The sequence below is a fragment of the Lichenostomus cassidix genome, chromosome 4, assembly GCF_008360975.1.
Source record: "Lichenostomus cassidix isolate B80296 chromosome 4, HeHo_3.0, whole genome shotgun sequence".
In the NCBI taxonomy this organism is placed as follows: Eukaryota; Metazoa; Chordata; class Aves; order Passeriformes; family Meliphagidae; genus Lichenostomus; species Lichenostomus cassidix.
The window spans coordinates 59,328,504-59,350,021 of NC_139484.1; the positions used below are offsets into that span (position 1 = coordinate 59,328,504).

The 21,518-nt window shown below is 53.2% G+C and overlaps 1 protein-coding gene across 4 annotated transcripts in view; it reads right to left on the reverse strand.

Annotated features, from left to right (window-relative positions):
* RNF24 (ring finger protein 24) overlaps window positions 1-3,783 on the reverse strand; it is a 28,421-nt gene extending 24,638 nt beyond the window's left edge. Inside the window, exons 1-2 of one of the 4 annotated variants that reach the window (XM_085059498.1) lie at window positions 3,654-3,759; window positions 1,620-1,754 (exon numbers count right to left, since the gene is read on the reverse strand). Coding sequence is in view for 1 of the 4 variants with exons in the window: in XM_085059492.1 (XP_084915618.1) it covers window positions 3,654-3,775 (122 nt within the window). In the remaining 3 variants the exon portion in view is untranslated. Of the gene's footprint in view, window positions 1-1,619; window positions 1,755-3,653 lie in introns of those variants that run through there. The other 3 variants (XM_085059492.1, XM_085059493.1, XM_085059495.1) reach the window with 3 other exon arrangements.
* Between the last annotated feature and the right edge of the window lie 17,735 nt (window positions 3,784-21,518).

The window sequence follows — 21,518 nt, forward strand, 5'->3', positions numbered from 1 at the left end:
TCAGCCGTGCCATCCCAAGGCAGAAGGTTCCAGGTGCAGGTGGTGGGAACAGGAGATGAGCACCAGCTGTGCCTCTCTCCACCTTTTCCACATCCAGGTGCTGCTTTATGGGTACGAGTGAATTACAACATGTCTTCTGCCACACAGCCCAACTGGAGGTGACAGCAGGTCACTGGGAGGGGAGACCCAAGGGGGAACACCTGGAGAGATGGTCCAAAAGCACAAAAGCCCTCCTAGCAAAGCCAGGTGTCCTCCTGTCATCTCACACATCATTTAGTCCAGGAGAGCAGCTGAAGTCAGCTCTTCTTGGGTAGAACCTCCAGGTTTGATTCAGCTCCATGGTCCTGAGAAGCTCTGCTGCTTCCTCACTATGGAATCCACCTCTTCCTCCACCCCATCACCTGTCTCCCTGGCTCAGGACAGAGCCAGGACCACTCTCCAGCCAAGAACAGCATCCATCATCCTATTTCCCATTTGGCACATAGTATTCCTCATCTGAAAGTCCAACAGACCCCACAACATTCAGAGCACACTGACCCCAAGGTGTCCTTCATGGCTGGTCCATCACAATTATCTCCAATCACACGTGGAGGTGACTGGATCTGAGCCTGGCATGCACAAGCAGTAAGTTCCAGCAGAGCTGACCCTCCTCCATATCTTGTTCCCCCCAAATCTGAGACAGCCTTTGACCAAACAGCAATGCCAGCAATCCAAGCAGCACACCTGGAGTGTCCCACCCAGCCTTGGTGAACAGGGACAAAATTAGCAAACCTGAGCTGAGTAGTGGTGGGGCAGAGCTTTGTGAGGCTGTGGAGGGGATCTCATTCAGCAGCAAAACTGGGAGATGTGGGAGAGCACGACACACATCTCCAGCAGCTCCACCACCTGCTCAGGACCAGGGCCACCACCTGCCAGCATCAGCCCTGTGACTTGGTAACAGGATCACATCATCCCTCCTGCCTGCTTTCAGCACATGGGACCGGAAACATTTGTTTTCCCTTTTTTAATATGTTTTAAATACCTCAATTAGTGCATTTTGGGTTCTTTCCACATTGCCCCCAAGCAGTTCTTCTGTCAGGGGCTCTATCCTTCCAATGCTGCTTCTAAGTGGGGCACAGGGTTGTTATTTTTCCAGGCCAGGGGCCAAATTTGTATTTAATTTTTGCTCCAGATGGCACAGCACTCCAGATGCATCAGCTGGAGCATCGAACCTGTATGAATAAAGTAATAGAGCAAACAACCCGATTTACTCAGGGGCTATTTGACACGCTCAAGGTGCTTTGTGTACATCTGTTGTGAAAAAAGGCACTCGAATTCAGGTGATGGTTTCACTATGAATCCCAACACATGAGGGAAATGAAACAGCAGTAGAAATTTAAAAAAATATTATAATAATACTAGAACTTATATTTTGCTTTCTATAAAGTCAAATATATTAAAAAAAAAATACTAATTTCAGCCATCAGTGCTGAGCATGGGCCTGGGTTTTCTTCATCTTCCTCTGTCCCCAAAGCTGCTGCTGGCAGTGGGTCATGCAAACCAGGGTCAGAATTGTCCCAGGAGAAGGGCTGGTGATGCCAGATTTTAGTGTGGTGCTGAGAGCTCATGGCTCTGCTCACCCGAGGAGACGCGAGGAGGACACCAGAGGACAACCACGAGATATTCCAGTTATGCTTCTGGCAAATTCACCCCGTTCCCAGGAAGCTGCTGCATCCCTCCGGCACAGCCTGCAGCCGGGATGTGCTCCCTGCAAACTAAATCACCCAAAATAACTCAGAATACGATAAAAGAAGAAAAAAGAGACATTGAGCAGTCGGTTTATCTGCCCCCGAAACGGACACACGAAACGCTGTGTAAAACCAGCTGAGCCCGCAAACGCCTGGAAACAAAGGGATGGGGGGGTGTCTTTTTGTGCTTAGCTCTGCTCCGTTCAGAGCATCCTTGGGCTGAGAGAGCCCGTCCTGGCGGCACCCGAAACAAAGGACAGCCGGGAGCTGTAGGCAGGAGCCAGCTGGGGAAAACCGGGACGAGGAGGAGGCACCCGCATCGCCCTCCCCGGCAGCTGCGGAGCTCGGCTCGCGTGTTGCCGAACACGTTATCCATGGCAGGAAACTCGAGATCAAAGGCGAGGAGCGTGCCAGAGCAAGATGTCATCCAAACCTCCTGCCAAAGGTGTGCACGGGAGGGGGGAAGCAACCCCCAGACACACACGCTGGCACATCCGACGGAGCCGGCGCTGCTCGTGGGGTGACCAAGACCCACGCGTGTTCTCCTCTGTGCACCCCGGCGAAGACAAAGGCAGGCTGAACTAAACAAACAAAAAAAAACCCCAAACCCGAAACCGCAGGAGGTGCATTTTTACCCGTTGGTTTGCAGTCCCCAGGGTCCCACGCACGTCCCCTGCCAAAGCGGCGGATGCAGGGAGGGTACGGACGTGCCGGCACGGCAGGAACAGCAGCCCAGTGTAACTCCAAAAAGCAGCTTTTCCCATTGCTGGGTAGTTTGGTGTTTTTTCTTTTTCTTTTTTTTTTTTTTTTTTTTAAGGAGAAGAAACCCGCAGCGTCCGGTCTCGGCCCCAGGAAAGCAAGGGGACGTGTCTGATCCCAAGCCAGCGGCTATCGGGAACAGAGGTGACCTGGGGACCCTGAGCCGAGCGTGGGGTGGGACCCCAGGAGCTCCCCCTCATCAAGGGGTCCAGGCAGGATGGGCGCTGGGTGGGGACATCTCCCGTGTCCCTTTGTGTCGCCTCAGCCCTCTCCTCCATCCCTCCGGGGTGACGCAGCCCCAGTCCACCCTCCAGCCTCTGCTGTGCCCTGCTCTGCGCTGTCCCCTCTGCCCCACAAGCGGGACCTTACAGCACCCCTGTAGTGCTGCCAGACAGCCCAAAAGCACAGCCCAGACACCGTGAGGGTGTCCCTTTAGGGGTCTGCAGGGACACAGGGGACACAGGGACAGGACCTCCACTGCCCTGGGGATGTCCCTGCCCCAGAGGGGACTGTGGAGCAGAGAGGGAAGGACCGTGCTCCCCACGGGAGCTGCTGAGGAGGGGAATCCCTGCCCCACAGTGGGGATGCAGGGGGAACTGTCCCACAGAACAAGGCAGGGGAGAGGGTCCTGCCCCACAGAGAGCTGGGAAACAGACCCTGTCCCATCGAACAAGGCACAGAGAGAGGGAACAGCCCAAAGAGCGGATGGAGGAAGAACCTCTCCCCACAGAACAAGGCACAGAGAGAGGGTGCAACCCAAAAAGGGGATGGAGGAGAGACCCTTCCCTGCAGAACAAGGCACAGGGAGAGGTCCCACCGCACAGAACGGCTGGAAGAAGGTCCTTTCCCCGCAGAACAAGGCACAGGGGAAAGTCCCACCCAAGAGGGGCGCTGGCAGAGGGTCCCATCCCCACAGAACAAGGCACTGAGGGAGGGTCCTGCCCGAAGCAGCCCTGGAAGAGGCACCCTGCCCCACGGAGGGGTGCACAGGGAGCAGCCCCAGGCCCACAGGGGTGATGGAGAGGGGTCCCTTCCCCACGGAACGAGGCACAGCGAGGGCTCCCACCCCCGCGGGGGTCCCCAGGAGGGGTCCGCGCCCCCCATGGAGGCGCTCGGGGGGGTTCCGGTCCTCCGGCCCCCCAGGGGGCTCCCGCCCCCCGCACTCACCCGCCGCCGCGCTGTCCCGCCGGGGCTCGCGCCGCCCGCACCGCCCGGCCCGGGCAGGACCCGGATGGAGCTGCCCCGCCCCGCCCGGAGCCGGGCACGGCTTCGCCGCCGGCACTGCGCATGCGCCAGTGGCGGTGATGTCATCGGCGGGGCGGGGCGAGGGGACAGCGCGGGGGTGACACGGGGACAGGGGGGACAGGGGGAGGTGACCGGGGCGGCAGGGAAAGCGGGTGACAGGGGATGGCACGGGGACGGGATCGGACGGGGCAGGTGACGGGAGGGGTCTGGCGGAGGTGATGGGGGTGACACGGGTGACGGGCTAACAGGGGTGGCAGGGAATGGGGGGAGGCACAGGGTGACATGAGACGGGATGGGACAGGCAGAGGTGACGGGGGGTCGACAGAGGGCAGGGAGTGACTGTGGGGTGTAAAGAGACATTGGGGACATGCAGTGACACTGGGCAGAGGGTGGCACTGGAGACGGGGGTGGTGTAGTGAGGACTTAAAATGACTGTAGGGACAGGGGGTGATATCGGGGACAGGGTGGCACTGGGGACAGGGGGATGATGTAGTGGGGACACGGTGTCACTGTGGGAACAAAGGCTGTGGAGACAGCAGATGACTTTGAGGACATGAGGTGGCAGTGGGGACAGGACGGGGGTGACAGTGGGTGCAGATGGGGACAGGGCATGGCAGCAGGAACAGGTGCAGAGACAACCACCGCCGGTGCGAGTGGGCACTGTCCGGCTCTGCTCATCGCTGCCCACGCCCCTCCAGCTGTCCCCATTCCTGTCCCTTTCCCATGGACACGACATCACTTGTGGGGGAAATGACATCAGCCTGGAGCTGGGATGTCACCCAGAGCCGGCGTCACCCGCTGGTCCGAGGATGTCCTGGACGTGTAATGGAAACTAATCCCCCTTTTCTTCCCTCTCCAGGCTGCGCGGAGGGCTGGACGCTGTCACACCCCGGGTGAGTGACAGCAGGGACACAGGGATGAGCACCCCGGGTGCTGTGACAGCAGGGACACCGGGATGAGCATCCCGTGCTCCCGGCCTGACGTGGGAGGACTCGCCGGCCCTGACCTCGGGATTCCTGAGCGATGAGGCACGAAGCCGACCCGCTGGATGTTTCCACTGGGTGAAGCCTTATTCCCGCTGTGGGAATCCCCGCTCGGCATGGGAGGGATTCGCCTGGACATGCTGGAGCAGGGAGTCCTGGTGTTGGGAAGAGACTGCGGAGCCCCGCGGGGACCCGCTGCCGGCAGCTGACGGGAGGAATTTGGGAAGCAAATGCACTCGGAAATCGAGTTCTGCCGTTCCTCCCACGCTGCCAGCCCTGGGCACTGCGGGGCAAAGCCTGGAGCTGCAGCCGGAGGGGAGGGAGCGCTGCGAGCCTTGTCCTTGGCACGGAGTCATGGAATTGTTTGGGTGGGAAGGGAGTTCAGGCTCGTTTTGTTCCAACCCCCTGCCGTGGGCAGGGACACCTCCCACTAGATCGAGTTGTTCCCAAGGCCCTCCAACCTGGCCTTGGACACTTCCAGGGGTGTGGCAGCCTCTCTGGACAGCCTGTGCCAGGGCCTCACCACCCTCACAGGAAACAATTTCTTCCTAATATCCATCTAGCCCTGCCCTCTGTCATTGTGAAGCCATTCCCCTTTTTCCTGGTGAGAAAAGTGCAGGCCCTTGTCCAAAGTAGCTCTGCAGCTCTCCTGGAGCCCCTTTAGCCCCTGGCAGAGGCTCCCTAGAGTCTTTTCTCCAGGTGAACATTCCAGCTCTCCCAGCCTGGCTCCAGAGGAGCTCCAGCCCTGGGAGCATCTCTGTGGCCTCCTCTGGACTCGCTCCAGGATCTTCACGTCCTTCTGATGTTGGGTGTCCCAGGGCTGGGGCAGCTCTGCAGGTAAGGTCTCACCTGAGGGGGCAGAGGGGCAGAATTCCCCCACCCCTGCTCACACTGTGGGATCAGCCCAGGGCACAAGGGGTTTCTGGGCTGCCAGCGCACACAGCTGGGGCATGTCCAGCCTCTTTCCCTTGAGGAGACAAAAAAAAAAACCACCCGAAAAATGCCCCCACAGCCCTCTGGACATGGGCAAGGCAGGGTGCCTGTCAGGATTCCAGTGATTGCACAGGGCTCCCAGACACTGCCTTATACCCAGGATCTGCTGCCAGTTATAGAGAGCAATTCCTGTGGTGCACCACCCTCCCTGCCTCAGTTTCCCTTTGGGAAGCACTGCTGCCTGTGTGAGGACAAGGAAGTCCCCTCAGTGGAAGGCAAAGAAGGCTGGATGGTCAGTCCTTCCTGCCTGCATGCAGGCAGTGTGAGGATGTGGGATGAGGGCACCAAATTCAGCTAACTGGGGATAAATCTCCAAGCTCTCCTTCCCTCCCTGACCATGGAGGGAACCACACTGCTCACTTTCACCCCGCTCCATGTGTTCCTGCTAATAACACCTTGCCGTATGGATGAGAAAATCCTGTTTTTCTTACTCGATGAGTGATGCAGCCGAGCTGCATGCCCCGACCTTATGGAGATGGGGTGATAAGGAAGGGTGGGTCTGTCCCATGGGAAGGTGGAAGATGTCTCCTTTTTTCTCTCATTCCTCTCTGGCAGTGCTGGACCACGAAAGCCATGGCAGATCTGTTGTCACCCCAATTCAAATGGGGTGACAAGTGCAGGGATGGGACCCGTGTGTCCCTGGAAAGTGGGTGGAGGCTGGAGTGGTGGCAGCAGCTCTGTCACTGCCTCCCACAGCCTGTCAGGATCTCCTGCTCCTCTGAAAATTTCTTCTCTGAAAGGATGGTCAAGCCATGACAGAGTGCCCAGGGCAATGGTGGGGGGATTTAAAAGCCATGTGGATGTGGCACCTGGGGACATGGTCAGTGGTGATCTTGGCAGTGCTGGGGGAATGGTTGGACTCAATGATCTCAGAGGGCTTTTCTAACCTTACTGATTCCACGATTCTCTGGTCTACCCCCACATCTTTTCTCTTCTGGTCAAGGGGACCTTCCCAAGCCTGGTCAAACCAGGCTGTTGTGGATGGGAGACCTGGTGGGCAGAGGAAGGGTTGGGTTCCTGCAGGTCATCACCTCCCCTGGTCCCAGTGCCCATGGCATAGCACTGCCAGGTCCTGGACATCTTCATAGCACCCTCCTCCAGCTCTTTCCATGGAAAACAATCCACTTGACTCTTCCACTTTTCCCCTTCTTCATCCATTCTGACTCCTTGGTGTCCCCATTCCTCCCCTCTCCTTCTGCCCTCCTTTCACCTGAGGTCTCTGGGGTGGGCTTGCCAGCTGATCTGAGAGGGAGCATGGCCTCTCTCAGACAAGAACACTTGTTGGTTAATGGTCGGGCTGGATGATCTTAGAGGCCTTCTCCAACCCTAATTATTTTATGACTCTATAAATATCAGCACCTGCCCATCCCATCTCTGCCTCTAAAACAGGAAGTGGGAGCCTCCCTCGCTCCATCCCTGCTGCGGTGGTGTTGCTCAGCCAGCACCACAGGCTCTGCTCCACGCTCAGGGTGCAGCCCTGCTTCCTCACGCCTCTTCTCCACCTCTTCCATGGGGTCAGGACTTTGGTTCTACCCCTGGCCAGCCCAATGCAGAGCAGGGTGGAGCAGCACAGACTCTTCCTCTTCCTCATAACAGCAATTATCTGGGAGCTTTGATCATTAATGACTTTGTGAGTCAAGCAGTGACACTGCTTTGGCAGGGCTTGCCCAAGGCTCACCCACCCCCAGGTCCCTCCTTGGTCCTTGCACCCACCCAGGGCAATCCTGCTCCAAGGATCATGGCCCACTGAGCAAGTGGAGCAGGTGTTGCTCCTGGGTGGCAACCAAAACCCTGTGGCTCTTCCTTTTCCTCTTCCTCATGCTCTGAAGGGATTGGCTGCAGCACAGGATCCTGGCAGCCCTAGTAGGAAAGGGGAATTCAGGAGTCACTGCTTGTATCCAAGCTGGGAAGTAAATCAGGTTGGAGCTTGTTTGCAGGTGCTTGGAGGTGGCACAACCTGTATCCATGTGGGTCCAACCTCATCCTCCTGCTCCTGCCCCAGACCAAAAATGTGCCAGGGAAAAATGACCAACCTGGACATCACCAGGAAATGCTGAAAGCTTTATCTGGGGGCCACATGGCTGTGGGGATCAGAGACACAGGCTGGGACTGATCCTGCTGGGAATGTCCCTTGCAGTTTGGGGTGTTTGGCACAGCCTGGAGCTGGGCTGAGCACTGTCAGGATGGAGAGCTGATTGCTGTGGGGATTTTCCTACCACTGAGGTCAGGAAAACTTTTCAAGTGCCTTCTTCTGGAGCAGGGACCGTTTGCAGGAGGATGCAGGTGGTTCCTGAGATTCAAGGAAGTCGGGAATTCCCGTCAGGCAGCCAGACCTTCCCTCACCCCATTAACACCACTGGGCTCTGCCTGCACCCTCCTGCTCAGGGAAAAAGACCCTCATTGAGGCTGAGTGACCTTGTCCTTGCAGGAGCCAGCACTGGCACGAGGATGGGCTTGCAGGGAAGAGCAGAAGGCAAATGGAAAAGTGGGCTCAGGTGGATGCAGGGAAGATTGCAGAGTGGAGAGGGCAGGATTGCTCTCACCCTGAGTGGTGTACACACTATGGAGGAATGAGGATGGAGAGAGATAAAGGAGGGTGTCAGTAGAAATAAAAAAAAATTTAAAATCTATTAATAGTAAATGAAGAAGTTTCCTGAAGGGAGGTCAAACCGGTTTGTTGGATACACCATATCCATCGGCTGCGTGGTGCACGGGAATGGGATGTCCCACTGCATCCCCGCTGCCAAACCCATGTCCCTGGTGGGGATGGAACATTAGATTGTCATTTCAGGGACCAAACTAGAGCCAAGAGCTGAGGGAGAGGAACCAAACTCCCCCTTATCCCATAGGACTGCACCAACACCTCACCCCACCCATCGGAGACCCAGGCAGGGAGTGAAACCATCTGGGTGCTTGGGTTCAGCAAAATCCCCTGGAATTGGGCAGTATGGACAAGGAACATGCATGCACTGTGGGATAGGAGCTCCTCCTGGCTCAGAGCCATGGTCCAACTGCTGGTATCCGTCCCCTGGCTGGGACTGGGGGGAGCTGCTCCGAAGGAATGCGAGGCGAGGGCCAAGCCAAGGGAATGCTTTCCACATTATATTCTCTCCGTTTCCGGCAATTTGCTGCTTCGGGACTTCCTAAGCCAGAGGTTGTATCCGTATCTTTCTGCCTTACAGCACTTGATGGGCTTGTGGAGAGGGGGTGATCACACGTGTGGTGTTTCCTTGGGAAAAAAAAGTTCAAAAGGAAGAGCAGGCATGGGAATAGGCACTTCTGGGGCAGCTGTGGTGCATTCCAGGGTTCATTTCTGCTTTAAATGTAATAAATGATGTGGATTGAGCGATGTAAAACCCTCCTCCTCCTCCTCTTGCTGGGTGTAACGTGGAGGGCTGAGCAGGATTCAGCCCTGGGGCCAGAGGGTTTCCACATGAGGCTGCAATACAAAACATCTGGAGAACATCAGCCACAAAGAGACAGGAATGCTCCAAACTGGGAATGGGTCCAAGCTGTCCCTTGCAGGCTCAGACAGTCACACACACACACACACACTCACTGTCTCATCCCTGAGCTCTGCCAGCCCTTTGGTTGGGTTTTTGCTGTAGGAACATCCTGTCCAGGAGCATTTGGAGCTTGCAGGTGGGATCCATCCCAGGCACATTTCTGGGGCATGCTTGATCACGAGACTGCGCAGGAGCTGGAGCTGACAGCTCCAGTTTTCTGCCACTGGCATCCTCCCAAGACTCAGCAGTTTCACGGATTTTACTCCCCTCTGGGCAGCTCTGTTGGGAATAAAAGGTAATTCCCACCTCACTAGGAGCAACCACTTCCCTCTAACATATGGCTTTAGTTGTAGGGTGGAGTGATGGACAAAAATTTTGGGTTGGAGGGTAATTTGCTTTTTGGAATTTTTTTTTTTTTTTTGTTGTGGAAATAGGGATCTTGGAGTCAAAGCAGGAGGAGGGGAGCAGAGAGTCCAGAGCAACTGTATTAAACAGGGTCCCCCACAGATTGCTTTTGTTTGGGACCACACTGTTTGGATTGATTTAAAATTCGGCTGGGAAAAGCCTTGCAGGACCATCCACAGGACTCCTTGATAAAGCCAGGGACAACTTTTACACAGGGGACAATTTCCCAGCAGCTGAAAACTGGAGGAAATAGATGATCTTAAAGGTTCCTTCCAACCCAAACCATTCCATGATTCCCTGAATCTGTAATTTGGGAGGACTCAGAGGGGAGCTCATGTGATGGACAACGTCAAAGGTCTCTGGGTATAGAGAGCCACTACCTCAACATTCAGGAAATGGGATGACCAGAGATCTGATGGCTGAGTGCTTTTGGAGCTGAGGACACTGAATCTGGGACTCACCACACTCTTCTGCCTAATGGGAAGAGTGGGTCCTGCATGATGGCAAATGCTTGTGCAGAGCAAGTAATTTCTACCTAAGATAAATAATACAAAAACAAAAACTAAAACAAAAACTAAAGAAAAATAAAACCTTTGTCATCTCCAGCCATGTTCTCTTGGCTACCACTGGGCACAAGCCAGAGGGGCTGAATAACCTGTTTCTTCCACATCTGAAAACCCATGGAAGTGATCATCAAACGCCTGAGTGCTGAGGAGAGGCAGACACTGAGGTAACTCATCTCAAGCTGTCTTTAACTTGAGAGAGAGGAAAGTCCCCACCCTTTGCACTGAATGTGGATTTACCTCCTGCAAGTACAGGCAGAGCCACGACTCCTGATAGCATCTCCCGGGGATGTAAACACAGGGAGGCAGCCCAGCCTTCCCGTGGAGCCGGATGAACCTGGTTGGGAGAGCGGGGAGAAGGAAATGCTGAATGCATCAGCAGTCACCTGAAAGGACTCTTCTCTAAGCCTTCCTCCAATGGGTTTTATTTTACACCAAGGTCTTGGCCTTTCTAAGAGCTCTTTGTCTTGTGGTTATGAGAAGTTGCTGAGTCAGCAAATCCTGCCCATGGGTCGTTTCTGAGAGTTTATTTCTCTTTGTCAATGTCCATATTGGGCAGAGCCACCAAACACCCGGAAAACACTGTGCTTTGCTGGCAGCAGGGTGATATGTTCACCCTGAGCAACTGACCTGAGCTTCTGGGTCTGTCTTTACCCCCAAATGAGGGTTTGCAGCTCCCCACACCATCACCACCCCCTGGCATCGAGGTGACGTGAGAAGGGACTTCCCAAGCCATCTGCAGACAGCAGCTATGGTGCTTCTGCAAAGCTTCCCCAGCCCTGGGAGCTATGCAGAGGAGCAGGTGGTTTTTTGGGAAGTTGGCATCGGTGTCACTCAGATATTTTTATGGCTCAGCAGGTGGGAAGTGGCAGTGCTGGGTTTGCAATATGAGCCTGGGCAGAGTAACCCAGACGTCACCCTGAGCTGTGGGAAGTGATCCCAAGCCTGTAATGGAAGAAGGTTGGCTCCTTCTTGGACTCAAAGCAGGTAGAGGAGGCAGTGGGTAAGGAGGGAAGGGTGGAATCCTCTGCTGGAGCTCTAATTAAGGTGGTTGTCTAAGGAGAGGGTAGATGGTGAGGTCAGTGTCCCTTGCTCTGCATGAGCTGGGCAAGAAAGTGAGGAAAGGTGCAAAATCCCACCTGCACCCCAAAATCCTCAGTGCTTGCAGAGGAACAATGTCTGGGAGCCCTCTGGCCCAGCTGCATCCCCATGCCTCAGTTTCCCCAGGTGTAACATATGGATTAAAACCCTTGAAGGAAATTTCCTTGCTCTTGAGTGGGCTTGGGGCTCCATTAACAGGGCAATGCCTACAGAGTTTTCTCTGTTTTGCTATGAAATCCTCCTCCAGCACCTCTCCATCAGGAGAAATCCCAGCCCAGAAGCTCATTCCCAAAATGGGAGCTGTGCTAGGAAAGGGCTTCACCTCCTGTCCCACCTTGACAGGACACCTGCACGTGGCAGGTCCTGTAGGGTAGGTGTGGCGTTGGCTCTCTCCCCATAAACCCTCTCTGTGTTTACTCTCCAGATAAATGGAAGACTGGAATAACCAGGGCTCAGCAATTGGAGTAATTTCTTGGCATAGGGAAAGCCAGGTCGTCACGTGTCCACACACATGATGTCCCTGCCTGTCACCAGGCTAATTGGGGAGGTGATGCTCTACCTCATCTCCTCTTCCTGGGCAGTGCAGGGAGCAGTCCAGATAAGCTGCTGCCTCTGTGAGGCTTGATCCTGGCTAAGGAGTGTTTATTCCTGAGCCTCACAACATCCTGGAAATGAACAAATCCTCTTTTGATAGCCAGGGAAACTGAGGCACAGCCCACTGGGGTGACCTGCTCTCCCTGGGGACATCCGTGTTGTTGTCCTTCTCAATGTGCTGAGTGATACTTTTTCACACTTGGGAATAGAGGTGGAAAGATCAGCAGCTCCCATGGGGAATGTGTGGCACACGAGCCCATGAAGAGAGCAGGAAGCTCTGGAAAACATTGCAGCTTCCCAAAATCGGGAGAACTCGGGGTCAGCGCCTTGACTTGAGCTGAAGAGGATTATTACCTCTGCAGAGCAGGGCTGGGAGACCTGAACTTGACACAAGGTTGTCCCAAGGCCTTGGGAGTCCCAAGAGTTGTCCCAAGGGTTGTCCCAAGGCCTTGACCCAGAAAACTTGGGATGTGTCCTCAGAATGTTGAGGCTGGTGTTGGTCAGTGGCTCTGGGTGACTTTGCTCAGCTGCTGCCCAAAGCCCACCCTGATCCTGGGTGCAGAAGATGCTCTTCACCAGCTGTCCCACCAGCCCCAGGCAGAGCCACGAGAGCTCATGATGCCCTTCCAGCCACCAGCTTTTCCATGTGGCAGCAGGAATTTTTGAGCTGAGCATCCCTGGGGTTGTTTATGATCCATAGAGAAGACTGATCCAGGAAGGAAGCTCCTGACTCCATCAATGTATCCAATGCCTTGTTTTGTGCATGGGTGAGGAGCGCTCGACCTGGGCAGTGCTTCATCTGCCTCTGGCTGGATGCCTTTCCCATCAAACTGAGGCACATTGCATCCAGCTGGCAAGCTGCTCGGGAGCTTTGACTCAGCTGGACTTGGCTCCAGCTCTGAGACTTCAGCCCAGTCCCTCGTGAAAACCTACCCTTGGCGCTGGAGGAATTTGCTGGATGGACCTCAGGTCTTGCAGTGTCTTTTTATAACTCTGTTTGGGTGGGGAAAGCTGAGCCACCACGTGGAAATTCCCACTGGAGAGAAAAGGGGTTTGGATGATCCATGGGAGGGTGGCAGGGGACACAGAGCTGGGGATGCCTCTGAGGGCACCACAGGGTGGTAGAACAGTGCTTCTGCTGCCACTTTCCTTTGAGAGGAACAGCCTCTTCCCAAGGGCCATCCATCCCTGCTGTGCCCATGCCAGGCTGCAGGGAGGGAGACAGGGAATGGAGAGGTGGAATTTGGTGGATCTATTTCCATCCCTGCCCTCGATGTGGCACAAAGCCCTGGACACCTCTAGGTGTTATGCAACTGCCTGGCATCAAACCACTGATGTAAGAGACTTTGATTAGGAGTGGAAAAGTGTTTCAGGGATGCTGTGGGAGGATTATGTGCCACCAGGACCCTCTCCCCAGGATTGGGATACATCTTGGGAAGGGTGAGGCCTCACTGTGCCACCCCAGCCCCCAAAAGCAGCCAGTGGCTGGTGCAGATGGTCCCCAACCTGTGGGGCACTCAAGAATCTTTATTCCCTTTTTCCCCAGCCTCTGAGGTTTGTCTTGGGGTTTCCCAGAACCAGCAGTGGGTATTTGCATTTTGTGGATAACACCAACCTGGGGAGCAAGGTGTCCGTTCAGCAGGATGGACAATGAGGCCCACAGGACCCTGCTGAAGTCCAGCAGAGGCAGATGTCACATCCTGGGACAGACTGGACACCTGCAGAGCAGGACCTGGGATCAGTGGGATCACTCCATGCCTGGAGAACATGTTCCATTTTGGGCTCCCCAGTAAAGAGAACCCTTGGTGTACTGGAGCAGCCCAGCAGATCCACCAGGCAGGGTGGAATGCACTTGGCATCTTTGTAGAAAATGAAAGCCACAGGTGACCTGTGAGAAGATGTCACCATCACTGCCACTATTCACTCCAAGGAGAGCAAATCCTGTCTATTTGCATACTGACACCGATTTGCATGTCGAGATAATTAATTCTTCCTGATGTCCTGGTTCCTTTGCTCAAACCCATGAGGAAATGGAGATTTTCTCCTCTGCTTGGAGCAAAACACTTGCCCCACTGGGCAGAATTCAGCCCCAGGGAGGCAGGGAGGTGGATTCCCAGTGGATTGTTGAGGATCTGTGGCTGCAGCAGGGTGATGGACACCCATGAACGAGGCAGCCTCAAGTCCCATCACGCTCATATCCCTGATCTTATTTTGACACAAATAATGATGTCTTATTCCCCAGTGAGCTCTTGTTCAAAGCTCATCTCATTCTGCAGCTCAGTTTGGCTGTTATGCTTCCTCAGGAGGGGGAATATTCCTTCAAGCTGTGGCTCAGACAGGATATTTTTGGCATAATTGGGCTTCTACTTGGCATTCATAATTTCCAGACATTTGCCTTGAAAATCCCCTGCAAGATGTCCTGGGGGGATGTTGGGATGGAGGTGCTGAGCTGCCTCCATCTCCTCGGCTCATCAGGATCTGCTTTCTGCAGGAAATCATGGCTCCATGGAGAGCCCAAAGGGCAGAACAGCTGATGGTGGATGCAGAAAAACTGTGGAGGTGGCAGGAACTCTCTGATAATAGGGCTCTGACCATCCTGTGGGCACACAAATTGGAGGGGAGACACAGAGAGATCTGGAAATACACCAGGTAACCCAGCAAAACACTCCTACCTGTGTCCCAGGGGGACCAGGAGGGAATGTGAGGGCTGATCCCCTGTAAAGTCCCAATTTCCAGTCTCCAAAGGGTCTGCCTTTGCTTGGGATGTGAAGCAGAACCGAGTGCTGGGAACTCCCACCTTGTGATTTGGACTGGAGTGACTCGGGGTGGATATTTTGGGGCCCTGGCACTGACGAGATTTCCGTACTGCTGGTTTCCAAAGCAGGATCTTGGTGATTCCCAGCGTGGCCTGGGACACTGCCATCCTCTAGTGGATGTATCCAGAAGCACAGGAGTGCTGCTGTGGAAAAGTCTCCGGAGCCACAAGCACCAGGCAGAGCATGTGGCTCTTCCCTGGGCAGCTGGAGAATGGACCTGGGAGTTCCTACACCCACAGCAAGGGTTGGGAGAGCTTTTCTTGCTGGAAAAAGGGCTTGGTGGCCACTGTCACTGGGCTTTGGAAACCTGGATTTTTCTTGTCCTCCATGGGCTTCATGTCTTGGGTCTGGCCCTCCAAGGAGGGGTGGATTTGGGGGCAACCTGCTAATTCCACTCATCCAGATAAATTCCTTGGGAATGTCTGGGATGAAGGGTTCTGTTAGATGTGAATGCAAGATCCCATCTTGGGGAAATTTTTGTCGGTTGTGGTCTCAGCATCTCCCCTTTTTACTTCAGCCCCATCTTCAAAGTGCTCTTGAGTTGGACCTGCTGCTTGGACTGAGACTGTGAAGGTTGTATAGTGCTGGGGAGGACAGAAAAGATCTTTGTTTCTTCTTCAGTGAGGGATAAAGGACCAGGAGGGGATCCCAGGATGCTTTTTATATTTCAAACAGGACCTGAAATGGAGCCCTGAGCCAAATCTCAAAACTGTGGTGAGGACATGAGTGTCACAGGGTCTGTGATGGAGCTGGCACAGGATATTTGCTTTGAATCCTGAGTCCCATTTTCCCTGCCTTCCTTCCTCTCCCAGACATGGTCCCTTCTCACAGCAGGATTTCCTGCTGATGGACACAGCTGTCCCAGCTACAACTGACCTTCCCTCTGTTCACCCACTGATGGAGAGGGATACAGAAGCTGGGGGAAGAAGGGATGGGGACTGACCACAGAATTCCAGAATGGTTTGTATTGGAAGGGACCTCATGGATAGTCTGGTCTCCACACCCCTGCCATGGGCATGGACACTTTCCACCAGACCAGGTTCCTCCAAGCCCTGTCCAACCTGACTTTGCATGGATATGTTGCCAGATATCCTTTTGGATCCAGACCCTAGTTCCATATCACTCCTCTTCCCACGAGTACAAAGATTTGAAATCTCACTCAATTCTTGAGGTTTGGTGCAAACTTGAAATACAACTCAAAAATGTGGTGGAAATCAATCTCTTTGCACAACAAACTGCATTTTTGTTGCACTGTGTTTTGCACAACGTGATCCTGGTCCATGAAAGGGGCTCTTAGGGACCAAAATAATAATATCAATAAATAAAAAATTATCACAGCAACAAATTGAGAACAATATGCCAGGGATACAGATGATATGGGCTGTTAGCTGAGATCCCTGGTGCTTTTTCTTACTGCCCTGACTTGTGTTATTGTCGCAAAAACACTGCATGAAAAGATCTTCATGCAAGAAAAATGCGTGGAGCCTTCAGCTGCACAGAGCAGCCTGAAAAGATGGTTCAAAAGCAAGAAAACAGACCCAAAAAATCACAGACGAGATAGTTTAACATGCCAAAAATTCCTTAGCCAGTGTTCCTGAGGCCTGAACGTGCTGGCCTGTCCGTGCTGCTGATCCCAAATGAGATGGAAATACCCTTGGCCAAAGCAGGGTTTCAGGTTGCTCACAGCTTTTGCTGGCTCTGCAATTCTGACATTTTGTGGTTTCGATGGAAATCTGCTTCCCTCCAGCTGCCTGTCGCTGGATTACATCCCCAGCTGCATTTCCCACTGTCTCTGCCCTGAGCAAGACCAGAGCTCTGCAGTGATGTTCCCGTGTGTGTTCAGGGGCTGAGCTGGCTGGAAATGCCAGGTCAGTCCGTGACCTTTGGGATGTGCATCCTGGTGAGGATTTTCGTGGTTTTATTGAGGGCTTTGGGTCATGGTTCTGCTTTTCCCAGGGCAAAGAGGGCTGCTTTGTGCCTTTGGAGCAAGCAGGGCTTTGTTTGTGGAGTTAATTTTGTTGTGCTGTGCCCTTGCTAGGTCTCAAAATATCCCTCTTATTTCTGGAAGAGACTTGTCTTCTGCTGAGGATGACATTTTCCATGGTCCAAGGCCATGTGTAATTTCCCTGAGGTTCTATTCACAGGTCAGAGAAAGCATCACCTCTGGGAATCCTGGTGCCCCAGGAACTGCTCGATGTCTGGAGAACACCAAAGTCTCCCATGGGCATCAGAAAACTCTGAACAGGATTAATTTGCATCTCCATCCCTCCTCCCAGTGAGATGAAAACTCATGGCACTGTGTCTGATGCCCACAGAGAAGGTGCTGAGAGGAGGTTGTGCTTGTAGGACTTTTATCTGGAGCACATGAAGAGTATCCTGCCCTTTGTCTGAGTGAGAAATGGGCTTCTCTGCCTTTTTTTTCACCCCAATTTTGATCATATTGTCCATCCATCCATCCATCCATCCATTTATCCCATCCATTTATCCCATCCATTTATCCCATCCATCCATCCATCCATTCATCCCTCACTCCTTTCTGGTGCCCCAGGGCAGCTCTTTTTCAGTGGCTGCTGAGGTGCTGCCTGTCTGAAGGGAGAGCTGGGATCTATCATTAACACACTCCTTATTTTTATAAGAATTTGCCTTTAATTAATGGTAACTCTGCCAGACTCTACTCTTTTTTTCCCCAGGCTGGCTGGCTGCCTCCAGGCTGAAATGGTTTTGGAAAATTTCAACTAAAATAGTTCAACATTTTGCAAGAATTAGATTAGGAGGAAAAAAAACCCCCAAAACACAGCTCAACTGTTTTGCTTCAGTTGGGTGGGAAACTTCCAGCTGTTTTCTGCAGCCGTTTTGTCCCTCGTGCATCTCAGGAGGCCCTGAAAGCTGGGGGAGGGAAAGATCCTTGAATTCACTGAACCAGCAGAGCCTGCCAAGGATGGGACTGTCCTTGAGCAGATCCTTGTCTGGCAGCCACTCTGCTGGCCATGAGCCTGTTGTGACTGCCCTGGTACAGCAAGGCTGCTCCTTCCTGCTCTGCTCCATCAGGGAAAGGGGAGAAAGGGCTGTTGGAGACTGCCCTGAAGATCTTTACATCTTCCTGAAATCCCTGATCAGTCCCAGAGAAGTTTGCATTACGTGCATGCTGTGGACCCAGGGCTTCCTCACTCCCTAAGGTTCAATTCAGCACAGGCAAAATTGCCCTGAGGAGAAGCCCTGGGACACCCTGTGGAGCCAATAAATTTAGCAGAGGACCTTCAAAATGCTGAAGCTCCTCTGGAACAGCAGGTGGGATATCCTAAGCCAACACAATTCAGCCAAGTCCTGGTGTCCTAATCCCTGTCCTGCAGTGGTAGGATGGGATTGTAACACTGCCAGGATGAGTGCAGATTCCGTGACCCTCACTGGAGCCTCGGGGTCTTCATTTTGTCTCCTTTTTTACATCTTGTTCCTCATTCAAAAGGAGTGTTGGTGGATGAGAACTTTGCCATGGGCATCCTCAGTCCAGATCCCTCATGCCCTGGGCTGGTCCTGCAGTGTGGGCAGCAGGAAAGGGGGAATTCTGTCCCTCTGCCCCCTCAGGTGAGACCTCACCTGCAGAGCTGCCCCAGCCATGGGACCAACAGCAGAAGGAGCTGGAGCTGCTGGAGTAAATCTACAGGGGGCCACAGAGATGCTCCAAGGGCTGGAACACCTCTGGAGCCAGGCTGGGAGAGCTGGGAATGTTCCCCTGGAGAAGAAGAGGCTCCAGAGAGACCTCAGAGCTCCTTCTAGTGCCAAAAGGGGTTCCAAGAGAGCTGGGGAGTGGCTTTGGACAAGGGATGGAGGGACAGGGTGAAATGGCTTCACACTGCCAGAAAGCAGAATTAGGTGGGATACTGGGGAGAAATTCATTAATGTGAGGTTGTTAAAGTCCTGGCACAGGTTGCACAGAGAAGCTGTGGCTGGCCCTGGATCCCTGGAAGTGTCCAATGCCAGGTTGGAGGGGACTTGGTGACAACTTGATCTAGTGGAAGCTGTCCCTGCCCATGGCAGGGGGTTGGAACAAGAAAGGCTTTAAAGGTCCTTCCAACCCAAACCAGTCCACGACTGTCTGACTTCCCCACACTCCTGTCCTTGCAGGGTGCCATGGGCTATGCAGGGACTCTGGGGGACAAGGGAAAGGCTGGGACATGCTGTGCCCTCCCCTCCTGCTCCTCTGTCACAGGACATCTCGTGTGGCACTTGTTTGTCCCCAAATGTCTGTCCCCACACCCTCCATCACGAGGGGCTCGTGCTCTGCGGGGTGGGCAGGCAGCTGTGCAAACAACCCAGTCTCGCCTTCAGGTTCCTCTGAAAAATCAAAGGGAGTTTTGGGGCTGAGTCAAACAAAGTAAATAAACAGAAGAACCCCCTCCACTGAAAACACAGACTGGGGAAAAAAAAAAAAGGAAATCTGGGCCAAACCAAGAGTTGTTTTGCTTTTGTTTCTAACCCTAACCCTGTTTTGATTTAGTACTGCTGGTGTGAATAAGCTGTGGCAGATGTTGACTATTTTTTCATCTGCTGTGTATTTTTCCTTCTTTTTATTTCATCTGACTAGAGAGATTTGCCAAATTCGTGAGTCCTTCTGGCCACTTAAATCCACTTTTTTTCAGTGGGAAAGGCAGAATGAGCCAGACCCCCTTAGATGAAGGTGCGGTGGCTCACGTAGGACATTGGTGCAGCTCCAGACTGTAGTCCTGTCTCAGACAGACCAGGCTTTAGGATTAATGTTCCTGATTTCACCTATTTTGGTGCTCCATGAGGTGACACAGGTCACAGGGCCTGAGGAGTGACCTCCCCCTGCTTCTCAGATGGTCTTGATTAAAGAGGACTGAAGAGAAATGGGTCAGGGGTTTTTTTGGGGCATTTCTGTGGTGCAGGATAATAAATACACCTGGGTGTTGAAGGAAGGAAGGAAGGAAGGAAGGAAGGAAGGAAGGAAGGAAGGAAGGACGGAAGGACGGAAGGGGATTTGGCAACAAGAATGAGCTCCTGAAGCCTTGGCCATGGCATTTGGTCTGACACTAATTAGGACTGGGCCTTTCTTTGGCAAAAGGAACAAATCATCCTCCTTCCTCCAGCCCTGCTATCCCTGGGCTGTCCCATGGTGCTTCAGCTTAGGAGAAGTGTAATGATGGGAAATGTGGAAAAGGAGTAGAATTATAAAATCATAGAGACTCACAGAATGCTTTGGATTGGAAGAGACCTCAAAGATCTCTTGTTCCACACCCTTGCCATGTTCAGGGACATCTTCCACTATCCCAGGTTGCTCCAAGCCCTGTCCAGCCTGGCCTTGGACACTTCCAGGGATCCAGGGGCAGCCACAGCTTCTCTGGGCAATCTGTGCCAGAGCTTCACCAACCTCACAGGGAAGATATTCATCCTACTATCCAATCTAAATATCTCCTTTTTTAGTTTAAAACACTTCCCCTTGTCCCATCACTATCTCCCATGTAAAAAGTTGCTCTCTCTCTTTTTCATAAGCCCTCTTTATGTACTGGAAGGTGCTGGAAGATCTCCCTGGAGCTTTCCCTTCTCCAGACCAAACAGCCCTGGAGTAGGACAGCACAGAATATGACAGGGGCTGTGGCTGATGTGAGGCAATTTGGTGAAAACGCAGAAACCAAAATGAAACCACATCTGGAGAGGACCCTGCAGCACATCCAGCTGCCTTCCAGCCAGGAATGTGAGGTGTGGGGCAAGGAGGGGGTGAGAAAAAGGCACCATTTTTGTTTAATATAACTGACAGAGAGAGAAACTGAGGTGAAATGCCCTGATTTGCTGGGTGGCTTTGGCTGTTCCTGGGGTAAACTCCCTTCCATGAAGAGCTGGGGCTTTCTGCAGGGTTACCAGGAACTCTCAGGGAATCCCACAAACCCAGTGTGCTCCATCAAGAGCAAGGGTGAGCAGTTTCCCAGCTCAGGGAAAAACCCCACAAGGGAGACTTTGCACGATTTGGTTTCCAGGCTCTTTTTTTTGGGGAGAATGAACAAACTCTGGGGCAGTGGGAGCAGGTAGCTGCTGCAGAAGATGACCCAGATGCAAGGATGAGATTTTTCTGCCATGAAACTGGATCAGAGAGTGCCCTCCCAGCCCAAGTGTGTCTGGACTCTTGTTCCATGCTGCTGGGTAAACAGGATGTTGATATAATTAGCTTTCCTGTCATCAAGCCTATAGTAGCTGTACAGTGGAAAAAACCCTCCTGGCAGTGTTGGGCCATTTCATTATGGAAAGATCCAGGGTCTGATTTCAGCTCCCTCATTCCTGCTCCTTCCAAGCTGCAGCTGGGAGATCCCAGAGGTCTCCTGCTTCACCTCTTTGACACTTTGCCTTCCTCCCCACCCCTGTTTGAACCTGAAGGTGGGAGAAAAGGCACTTGGAGCTTGGAGCAGGGAGAAAAATTGGCTTGGAAGATGATTTCTGAGACGATGGGTTTGGGCTGTGCTGAGAAAGCAGCTCTTCCATGTGAGGAGCTTCCTCCAGCCTCTGCTGCTGCTGGAGACAATGTGGATGCTTGTGGGACAGAGCAGACCTACAATCCCATGGCCATGGATCTATTTGGGGATGGTGGGAGCAAAGGACCCTGAAAATACCCCTGATCTGGAAAAGAAAGCCTCTGTGTGTCCTAAAGGAAAGGTTGAGCTTTTAATCTTTCCCCTGGGGAGATGGGATGTAAATCAGCCTAAACTCCTGGTGTGATGACAACTGCAAATGCAACAATAATTGCTGAAATGTGAAATAAACCAGTGAAACCAAACCCAAAAACATGCTCCCCCCTTAAACATTGCATTTTAGGAGGATG